Here is a 12,123-nt window from a genome sequence, read left to right as displayed (position 1 = left end):
CCTTGACATTTTAAGAAAAGGTAGACCTCAATCCGATTATTAGAACGAAAGATATAGCAGTTAAAAATTTTTTGTTATTATTGCAAATCTCGTAAACTAACTAATATTTTAAGCTGCAATTTATGTTAAAGATTAGTCTTACTATAAATAACAAAATTCCAAAGTTTCATTGCAATCGGTTAACCTACTCCGAAAAACTCAAAATCTCACCTGGAATCGAACATTAATTAATTTAGCAAAGAATCAAGTCAATAATAAAAATTTTGACTAGAACAATATATTCAACATTGTTTGTTTTTTAGGATTCGAAGGAAATTTTCCTGAATTTTCCAGGATTTCTAGATTTCTAGGTAGCAGGGCAAACCTGCAGGTTTGCCACAAAATTAATTAGAAATTATTTATAATAAATTTGTTTATTTTTACTACTTATAGTGTCTATATCATGCAACAGTAACAAAAGAAAATAAAGTTATACATATACATATAGTCAAAACATAAAAGAAAACTAAAATACTTATGAATTTTTAGGAAAAGAGTACGATTAATTATTAGAGCGGCTTTTGTCAAATATTAGTTATAAAGTATTTTCGTTTGCTAATATTATTACGTAAAATAATTTTTTAAAAATTGAATTATTTTGAAATTTTTTTAATTTTTTTGTGAATATTATGAAAAATAAATTAATTAATTGTTTTTTTCGTGCTGGACTAGCACAATTTAGCACAAGATTTGTTTTTAGTAGAAATAACTTTTGAATATTTCTGGGTTAAAAAATCTTTTTTAAATTTAAGTTTATTTATTATTAAATATTTTGAAAATTGTAAAAATTTCTTTTATAATCTGATTTTACACAATTGTTTATTTTTAATAACATGGAATTGGCTTTTTTGAGCTAAAACTGGTTTTTTTACGTCATAATTATTATTTTTTCAAAAAAATGTTTGTAGCACAAATTAGGACAAGAAATATTTTTTTGAAAAAACAAAATGGCGTTGTTAACTTTTTGCAAATAAAAAACATATTTCTAGCACCAAGATACAATTTAGTTTAAAAAATAGATTTTCATTACCTTATGCCTCCGAAAGGTGTCCTTTAAGAACTCATTGGCCATTGGCTTAAAGGCGCATTTTCTGTCAGATTTTTCGAAGTGTTCTACAGGATTGGGAAATATTTGCAAGAACTTTTTTACGCTAAAATCTGTAGTGTAATCCTTAATTTGTTGATTAATTTTAATTTTTTCCAAATATTGCGCTCTAGTTGGATACACTGGATTCTCTAAATTTTTTTGAATAAAATTTTTTAAATTATCTGGACTTTTATAATTTTCATCCACAAATTTACGCAAAAATTCAGGATCAGCTTCTGGAAATATTCCTAAGAGAGTTTCATACTGCTCATCTTTATTACCGACATCATCGGATTCTTCACGAATTTCGTGAATTTGGTGATTTCCACCATCTGCTAATAAAACTTCAACGAACATATTTAGTTGCTGTTCAATATTGAGTCCTGCCATTGAAAACGGTGGATTTATACACTTTTCCTTAATAAAAGAAGGATCAATATCGGGGAAAATACTTCTCAGTTTATAATAAGTGTCCTTATTAGGAATTACTTCGATTTTAGGTTTAATGACTATCGTATTCGCAGCAAGTGCAGTGTGATGTGGCTGATTTACAGAACTAGTAGATGCCATTGGATTTGCTGGCATTTGATAAAATTTGTTTTCTTGATTCGGTTTGAGAAACTCTAATTTTGATTCTTTGTTAATTATATTGCTTTTATTTATAAATGTCTCATCATCAGCTATAAGATCATTAATTGGCGACCAAATAGAATCGTAATCGAACGTCGGCGATGTATTTCCAATGTTTTCCGAGGCTTTCGATTTTTTTGATGGAAGACTTCCATCATCGTTTGTCTCATCTTTTGAGTTCTTTACTTTTTTTATGTTAAACGCGGAAAGAGGATTTTGTAGAAGAACGGCTGTGTTGCCAGTTTCAATGTCCTCGGAAATGAATCCCTCTTCTGACAGTTCATTAGTTTTGGGTGACGGTAATTTTCGCTTGGGTGCCGACTGAATGATTGGAGCATTAATAATTAACTTTGGTGCTGATAAAATATTTCTCTTAATTATTTCGGGTTGTTTTCCAGCAATAACTTTCGGTTTATAAACAAATTGCGCTGGTTTAATTACTTGAGGTTTTTTGCCTTTATCATTCGGCGATAAGGAAGATTCTTTGCTACTCTTTGTAGCAGAGTTGGATGCTTTAATCGAACACTTTTCCGTTTTAATGTCTTCTGTATGAGAGGGATCAATTTCAAAAATATCAGGTTTCTCACTGTTTCGAACGTCTTCTTGTATTCTTTTTATTGTTATATCGTCGATTTTAGATGAGGCAAATGGAGATCCATTTTTCTTAATATTAAGAGGATAAGGATCATTTCCTTGTTTTCTTTTTTTCATTTTTTCGGGAATGTGAGGTTCAGGTTTATCTGTGGGTAATAAGTCCCATAGGACAATAGTGACACGATTTGTTGCCTTTCGATTTTTATCCAACATGGAGAAAATCGCATCTCCACTTATATCGGGAAAAAATCGATTAATGGCCTCAGTTTCCTCTAGCAGCTTCTCATAATTAACTTTAAAAGACACTTTAGAATCGAGTTCTTCAACTTCGCTATCATCACTTTCTTCAAGCTGAATGTACTCCTTACTACAGCTTGGTTGTGGTTCCAAACTATCTTGATGAGAACATCTCGTTTCGGAATTATTTGACTCTTCACTAGTAATAGACATTATTATTGGTGAAACTTGTCTCCCAGACTCTATTTCATTAAAATCTCTACTGCAACCTGCAACTGGACTCTTGGGCTGAGTTTGTTCACCTAATTGTATTTCTTCTAGATTATTATTATTATTCGGATCATTATTATTTTCTTCGAGGATTTCAAAGTTTTCAGCTTCTCTAACGCTGTCGAAGGGAATTTCGCTCGGTACTTCCGGTGGAGGCAAAGCATAACTTTCTGTTAAATCTTTCAGAATGCTTAAAATCGGTGGTGGTGATTCTATTTTGGTATCATTATCTTCTACTTTGTCTTCTTCGTAATCCGAGTTTGTGTAATAATTATCAACATCTGAATCATTCGATGCATCATTTTGAATATAATCATCATCTTGAAGGAATTCATTTAAACTTGCATTTTTTTCAGGAACTTTTGTTAGATCAACTGTTATCTTAGATTTGGAATCACTTTTTAATTCTTTTATAACCTCCACATCAGTACCATTGTGAGTTTTTGCTAAATTACTAGATGTGACCAAGAGATCAATATCAGAATCAGAATTACTGGATGTTCCTTCATACAATTCTTTGGATTCCATGATAATCTGAGAAACAATTTTGGGAGATTTTAAAATTTCTAAAAGATTAAATATCTTTGGTGAAGGAATGTCACGTAATCCAGCTTTTGTTAATTCATCCGTCACTTTTTGTAAATCATCAAATATTTCCTCGTACATATTTCCTAATTTTCCTGAAAAAGAATAATATATTAAACGATTTCAATATTTATGGACAATTAATAATTAACAAATACATGTAATGGAAAATTTATTAGTTCGAATTAGTTGAATAATTTAATTTAAGGAGTTAGGTGGTAAAAATTATTTTTTACCCCGAGTACCAAAAATTGGTACTCGGGGGTTTTGGAATCGCTGATTACGATTCCGATGTTAGTTTTTCAAAATTCAGAATGGCGGACGAAATTTCCAAGATTTACTTGGATTTGCTTAAAAATTGGTATTTATGTACCGGAGGCACGAAATGGTGAACCTTCTCATCTATAACCTTACCATGCAGATTTAAAAGGGCAGCACTGTGAAATCCGTCAGAATTCACTTTGTACTCGTTTTCAGGTGGGAGCACATAGTTACACCGTGCAGTACGGTTTAATGGAATTTTTAATGGAATTTTCTCTCCATAAGCGTTGAAAAATGACAAATCTGAGTCCAGAATAATCAGGAGTTAGTATGTAAACTATCTGCTATCTAAATTACTCCTGTTGAATCCGGTAGTAATCCGACCTTTGTATAACTAGTAAATCCGTATTTTTTTAAATAACATGTTAAAAATAACTTATTCATTTCCAATTTAGGATGAGGAACTGAACAAATATAATTTTCTATATTATAATTCCCGTGAATATCCATGTTTATAACATTTAATATTTTGTTTTTCCTGTGGTAGACCAGACCATAGGATTTTGTTTCGATTGTATTTGTTTAAATAATTATAATTGTTTTTGACAAATGTTGTATTAATGTCATTATCAATATTTACAGAACTAACCTTTTTAAACATATAATGTCTGCTTACCTAGCAAATAAAAACTAATTCAGTCGAATTGAAATGAATACACCCTGGGCTTCAGTGAATCCAGCTTAGCGACAAATGGCGACAAATTCGAATTCAGGTCCGGTCAACTCCATTGAATGTAAATGGCAACATTCAGCGCCTCTACCACCAACATAGCAACTAAATTTTACCCAGTTTGTATATCTATATTTATGTAAAATTTAGTTGCTATGTTGGTAGTAGAGGCGCTGAACGTTGCCATTTCTATTCAATGGAGTTGACCGGGCCTTATTCGAATTGGAGCTATGTTGCAATTCTCCTGAATTCGACAAAATCACTGCGTTCCAGCAGACACGCGGTATGGCGCATACAACGTGCTGGGCGTGCGGGACACGTTTGTTATCTGGGTCTTGTCATTTTTTAAATTTGTGGTCTCTATATTGGATCCGACATTTTGTTTTTTGAAAATCTGACTTTAAATTTGGAATCAGCAACCTAAAAATCTATAATAACATGTCCACGAAGAAGTATAAGGAGCAAGAAGACTAGAACCAGGAGGGGAAACTCCGTTGTAAAGATGCGGCGCGACAAACAAGCCACTAGAAGGCGTGGCTTATCGTTCGTGCTTTGCTATTCAGACGAATTTCAGTGTTCTGCGCATACTTTCTTGACACTGATATTTGAAATGTAGCAGACGCTGTTTTTAAGTTTCTGTTTATGCGGTTATGGCAAATGGTTTACCCATAAATATTTTGATGCGATTATATTTAATTAATTACACAGGCCTACAAAATTTTGGATTTTGTCAGACCCAGAAACCGGAATAGTCATTTTCGATGTAATTTGTCACGCTGAATCCAAAAATGAAAAGGAAATTACTCTATCACGTCAGCATTTTGAGATATTCTAACCTAAAAGCGTGAAAAATGAAGTTTTTGGTAATATTTGACACTCTATAAAATCAACAAAAAATTTTTTTAATCATTGGTCCAAATTTCAAAAGAAAGTATTATATTTCCCCTTTCAAAATTTTCTTGGCTTGATCTGATCCAATTTTTTTTCTCTGAGATACAGCCATTTTCGTTTTACATTGCATGAATTAAATCCCTTTAAAAAAGAAAAATAAATTGCAAAGTACTGATATCACTGAAACTTATTTCTCGGGGATTTTTGAGGTCGCTAATTACGAATCTGACGTCAGATTTTTGAATTTCAAAATGTCGGATCCCATATGGCGGACAATTTTTAAAAAATTTACCGAATTCGCTTGTCATTCATTACTTGGAGGTTTTTAGGGTCGCTGATTACGAATTAAATGTCATATTTTTGAATCTGATATCACATTCGTAATTAGCGATTTTAAAACCCCCTGAGTAACAACTTTTAGTGCCATGAGTACTTCGTAATTTATTTTTCTTTTTTTAAAGGGATTTAATTTATGCAATGTAAAACGAAAATGGCTGTATCTCAGAGAAAAAAAATTGGATCAGATCAAGCCAAGAAAATTTTGAAAGGGGAAATATAATACTTTCTTTTGAAATTTGGACCAATGATTAAAAAAATTTTTTGTTGATTTTATAGAGTGTCAAATATTACCAAAAACTTCATTTTTCACGCTTTTAGGTTAGAATATCTCAAAATGCTGACGTGATAGAGTAATTTCCTTGTCATTTTTGGATTCAGCGTGACAAATCACATCGAAAATGACTATTCCGGTTTCTGGGTCTGACAAAATCCAAAATTTTGTAGGCCTGTGTTATATTTAATTTACCTAACCCAGCAGACGCAAACATTTGCAGCTGCTTGCTACGAAATTTCCCCTTCAAAACCTACAAGGTTAGTATGCGCAGAATTCGTAAATTCGTTCTATTAGCAGTACACGAACTTAAACGACACGCCCACCGTGTGCACGTTTACCATGCCACTACTCACTGCGGTAAAGCGTGGAAGTTTCACCTCCTGGTTCTAGTCTTCTTGATAAGGAGACTTGACAGCATGGAAAACTTGTCCCTAGAATACGGCAACACCTATCTCGAGTATTCCGGTATTCGACTGTTTAGTGCGACCTCAGCGGGAAAATGTAGAATTAAATCGTGTTGTCTGTTACAACTTGGCTACACGTTTGAATTGAAAGCGGATAAAGGCAATTGATATTTTTTAGTTGTGTATGCGTGTTATTTTTTTCAAATCCTTCGATCAAGGATTACATAATCTTTCAATAAATGTAAATCCGTTTCAATTTTTGATTTTAGACGAACCAGATTCCCATAGTGTTGGTCACCGCAAACCATGTTTTTAAAAAAGACGTCACTTTAACAGGAGATAACTTAAAAATTATTTAATATTTTTAACTTTCTTATTTTTGAAATTCATGTTTAATATATGTACTTTTAAATAATAAATCGATATTTTGAAAAGCATGTTTCTCAAACCTTTTAAGTATGGATACCAATCATACTAATAATGTATGAATTCTGACTAATATTAATAGAATTTCTCTACTATAATAGCATGGAAAAGATTCATGCATTAAACGTATGCCTTATCATGCTATAAAAGCTAGTCTTTTCTCTCCGTGTGGACATTTGTTTCATTGCTACAGGTACGCTCTCAAACTCTCACAAAATTAATTTTTGCGACTTAAAAATGTAATAAAAATGACTTTGAGGTCATGGTGCCAGAAATTTGTCCAAAACCAAAATTTCCAAAAAAATTATTTTTCCAAGTAGGAAACATCATCCCAGCCTGTATGCCTTCTTGAGGAAATAAAAAAGAACAAGCCGATACAATACAATCTAACACTTAGACAATTGCAACTAGGACAGAAAATGAAAAGAAGAATTGATGCGAAGAAACTGCAAGCTCAGGAACAAATTATTAATACTTTATTATTATTATTTTAACGTACTTAAGAAGTGTCAGTTATAACGTCAGATTCTAAATTTCACACTTTATTTTCGGGATATTTTTTATTGGCAAAAAATGATTTAGGGTAAGTGTACCAATTAAGGCGCGTTCATGATAAATAACTATTATTACTATTATATTTAATATAACTGTTGCAAAATGATTAAAAAAAATTATTTTAATCTTTTTTGATACAATTACTAATGAAGATGCACATTTAAACGATTGTTAATTTAATTATTTGAGATCAAATTTTTTTCCGAACCGCAATTGAAACATTTTTAAGATTTCCATTAGCTCCAATTTTGGCAGGCAAAGTATCTTCAAAATACACGTAATTTTGGTCACCGAAACTGATACAAACGCGCCACAATAGAAAATATTTTAAAATATATTTTTAAATCTTAATAACAAGCTTTTAGTTTAATAAGTCTTAAATTGAGTTTATAAAATAGAAATGTGTTTTGACTCAAATCGCGCAGTAATTAGTACATTTACCCTATTACATAAATTTTTGGAAAATTTGGTTTGAAAACAGAATTTTTTGAAAAAAATAAAATTGGTAAAATTAAACTTTGAAACTGGTGGATTGGAAAAAATGACCCCCAATCCGATAAATTAGTGCGCCAGGTTAATTGTATTAAATTTTCTATTTTCATTGATTTTAGTTGAAATTATGATCATGTAAAGCCACTATGAAAAAACAAGATTACTTAATAATTAGAAGTAAAATCAAAGTGAATTAGTTAATCTTAAAAATTGTAAGTTCTTGGAAATTACTAAATTCTATAGAATAATTTCATAGTATATTTTCATGAGAGAATTGTTTCTTTATCAATAGTAAATTATTATAATTATTTCTCTTATATGAAGTAATTTCTATTCTCTTAGTTACTATGACTTTAAGAATAACATTGTCATCACGGTACTCAAATTTTACCCTCGACAGTTAGTTTTAGTCTGCATCATGTGGTTTCAAAATGTAGAGATTTACAGTAATTAGACAATGCTTAAAATCGCATAAATCCAACACTTTCTCATTATCATGAGAAAATAAAAATTAAAGTAAGATCTCGTAAAATGTCTCTAATAATTCCAAACAAGCACACTGATTGTGGGATAATGACATGTAAAACTAAGTGAATTTCTAAGTTCATTGGTCATAATATTATCGTTTAAATTATAATTTATTAAAAGTAGGAGGTTCGCGACATGATTTATTTATTATTATTATTCAATTATTATTGTTATTATTCAAAAACTATAAAATATTAGATATTATTATTTACTAAAAACATAAATCAACACGGAGAGAAATAGATGGTAAGAAATTATGATCTTAAGATGGTAAAAAGTAGATGGTATCCGGAACAATCTATATGCTACTCGGTACCATCTAGATGATAAAAAAGTGAGGTTATGTTACCCACTTTACAATCAAGATGGTACTCCGTACAATATGTATAGTATCCCGTACAATCTAGATTCCTGTCCGTATATGTAAGATCAAATATGATACCTGATACTATCTAGATAGTACCCCGTACCATCTATTTCTCTTCGTGAATTTATTCTACATTATAAAATAATAGGATTGTTATATAATTATTTTATTTTTTTAAAATATTTTTTCGAATTTGAAAATTATGTCAGTAAAAAAATTTCACAATTTTTTGAAGCTTGTAACTTTTTTCTGAATGTTTCAAAAAATTTGGGGTTTCGCATATATTTTAATACTGATATAATTTAACTGTTATAAAAATTTGATGAGGGTATTTTGCTCCGTTTCAAAAATAATGAATTTGAAAAATTTTTACTGAAAAAAGTAAATTCTAGGAGTTCAAAGTTTTACATCTCTTTCTATTCTCATAAGAAAAAAGAGATATGATATTTTTTGTTAACTTCAAGTCTTACAATTAAACTTTTTAATTAACAAATTGTAAAATTTATTAATTTTGAAACGAAGCAAAATACCCTCATCAAATCATCATAGCAGATAAATTATATCAATATTAAAATATGTGCGAAACCCCAAATATTTTGAAGCATCCAGAAAAAAGTTACAAGCTTTAAAAAATTGTGAAATTTTTTTACAGAAAAAATTTTTAAAATTTCATTTAATTCCTACACTAAGAAAAATATGCTATTGAATCAACAGCATTTCTGCCAAAGGTAAAAAAATTATTGATTCTAAAGCATATGCTATAAAACTTATAAAATATTTTATAGATTCAATAGCATATGCTTTTGAATCAATAATAATTTTTTCATCACAGATGCACGATTTAGTCAGTTTTACGCCCCACCGAGCGGGCTTAAACTCCAGCTTTTCGAGCGGCGTGCGCGGGTGCGTTTAAATTAAAAATTTACACTCTAGGGAGTAAAAACGTGACGTCACACACATGAAACAAATCATTTACACACACTTTTCAGTCTTTCGTTGTTGCTGTGCGCATGCTCCATACCGGCGAACGCAGGTCAATATTTTCTGTGAGACAGTACCTGCATGTCTGCTAGATATACTAATCGGGATCTCATTGGCACCGACTCAAAAACCTGAAGTTTAAACTCGCTGGACGGGGCACAAAACTGTCGAAATCGTGCATTCGTGATAAAAAATATGTTGCATGACATGGGGAAGGACCGATTTACGGAGAGGACTGAATTTTTAGCACTTGACAAGCACTGCGAATCACTCAGCCTTCACCCTGCTTCACCCTCGCGCCTTCGGCGCTTGAGCTACGGCTTCGTTCATCTCAGTGCTCGACTCGTGCTAAAAACATTCGCCTTCTCCGTAAATGGGTCTGTGTTCCCCATGTCAAGCAATATACTATTATACCTTTGGCAGAAATGCTATTGATTCAATAGCATATTTTTCTCAGTGTAAAAATAAAATAATAATATAAAAATTCCATCAATTTTTGATGAAGAATAAATTAATTTATGTTTTTGGTAAATAATAATATCTAATACTTTATAGTTTTTGAATAATAATGTTTTCAAAAAAAGTACAACATTTAAGGTTATGAAATCATGTCGCGAACCTCCTACTTTTAATAAATTATAATTTAAAAAGAAATAAAATTTAAACGGTAATGTTCTAACCAATGAACTTAGAAATTCACCTAGTTTTACATATAAGGAATTCTTTGTAAGCTTTTCATTCAAAATGTTTTTTTGATTGAAACATGTTTTTTCGAATTCTGTATGGAAAAAAAAGACATACGTGTTATTTTTTTATTTGATGAAAATTACAAAAGTTATGATTTTTTTACATTTCGCCACTTCAGAAGTAGACGATTTTTGAAACGCGTATTTTTCTGTTATACTTGAGGATAAAAAATAAAAAACCGCTGCTAAGTTGAAGTATGAACTCATTCAATTTATGGTAACTTATTTAGTATTATAATAATTTTAAAACGGTGTTATGTTGTATTTTTTGAGCGTTTGCAGAGATAGATTTTAAACATCAATAACTTCGTAATATTTTCGAATAAAAGGTTCAATAATAGGTCAATTGAATCGTTTTTAAATATATTCTCCAAGTTATTCATAATATTTTTAAAGATACATAAAGATTTTTTAATAAATAATGCAAAAAAGCTAAGTTTTTGAAATTTTTCAATTTCAAAATGATAATAACTCTTAATAAAATAACAGTAGGATATTTGCTAATAGAACAAAAGATGCGTTTAGAAAAACTCTACAACACTAGAGATAAATACCTATTAGTGTCAATACATTTTTTTAAGTTATGGGCAAAAATCGATTTAAAAAAAATTTTTAAATCCAAAAAATAATAGTTAATCTTTATTAATATGGCTCAAAGTACTCTCATTATTTGTCCGCCAGTGAGAACTACAATTTAAAAAAATAGCTCTTATAGTATTCGAGATATTTAAGAAAATGTAGTGTACACACACACGGAACGACATTTTTTAAAAATGTGATTTTTGGATTCCTGAGGTCGAAAAACATAAAGATACATCAAAAAATCAAGTTCCAAAAAAAATATGTAATATATGAAAATTATTCGTTATTTCTTGAATATTTCAAATATGTAATAAAAAAATAATGTTAAAAAAATTAAAAACCAAGTCTAAAAGGTGACTTTTCTCAAAACCGAATTAATCGATTTTCGAATTTTTTCTTTTATTATAATCATTGACAAATAAGGAAATTTTGCTCTCTTATGCCAAAGTGGTGTTCTTTAGGGTATAACTGATATTCAAAATTATTTCAGACGTTGCACAAAATTTATATAATGAAATTAAGAAATGCAAAAGTTTCAAAACTCCATTCCATTAGTATGTCATTTGTTCTGTTCTGTAATTGAAGGTTAATTTTTAACAAGTGTAAAAGTCAAATAAAAATGAAATTTTTTTTTATTATTTATACTGGATAACTTCAACACAATTTTTCCATTGCTGTTGCAATCCTTTTAAATTATGTTACAAAAACTTGATGTGCGATAAGTGAACAACTATTTAATAAACTCTCGACGATAAATCAAAAAATATTTTGATTAATCTATCGAAAATTTGTTATATTTACTTGCGTTAAAAAATTATTTATATTTGTTATTATTAAATAAATAAACAGCTGTAAAATTTTATCCGATTTATTAATAATAAAATTGATCAAAATTAAATTATTAGATTGTAAGCTAAAAGTAGTTCTGCTTAAATTGAAAACATTTCATAAAATCTAATTTGTGTTCTACAATCATAACATGTTTACGATTTACTAACCAAAATTGTTTTTAATTTATTGTCGAAAGTTTATTGAATAGTTAGTCATTTATCGCATATCAATTTTATGTAACATAATTTAACCCTTTCGTGCCCCCGAGTTAAAT

General features: G+C 29.9%; 1 protein-coding gene across 1 annotated transcript in view; it reads right to left on the bottom strand.

Annotated features, from left to right (window-relative positions):
* Positions 1 to 12,123, bottom strand: part of LOC127282129 (uncharacterized) — a 64,286-nt gene that overhangs the window by 16,437 nt on the left and 35,726 nt on the right. The window contains exon 2 of the mRNA XM_051306219.1: positions 1,070 to 3,537. Within this exon, the coding sequence (XP_051162176.1) occupies positions 1,070 to 3,523 (2,454 nt within the window). The 5' untranslated portion in view covers positions 3,524 to 3,537. The remainder of the gene's footprint in view (positions 1 to 1,069; positions 3,538 to 12,123) is intronic.

The sequence above is a fragment of the Leptopilina boulardi genome, unplaced genomic scaffold (assembly GCF_019393585.1).
Source record: "Leptopilina boulardi isolate dan_hultmark-lab unplaced genomic scaffold, ZJU_Lbou_2.1 LbouV2_281, whole genome shotgun sequence".
NCBI classification, from domain to species: Eukaryota; Metazoa; Arthropoda; class Insecta; order Hymenoptera; family Figitidae; genus Leptopilina; species Leptopilina boulardi.
This window is presented reverse-complemented; position numbering and strand designations above follow the sequence as displayed.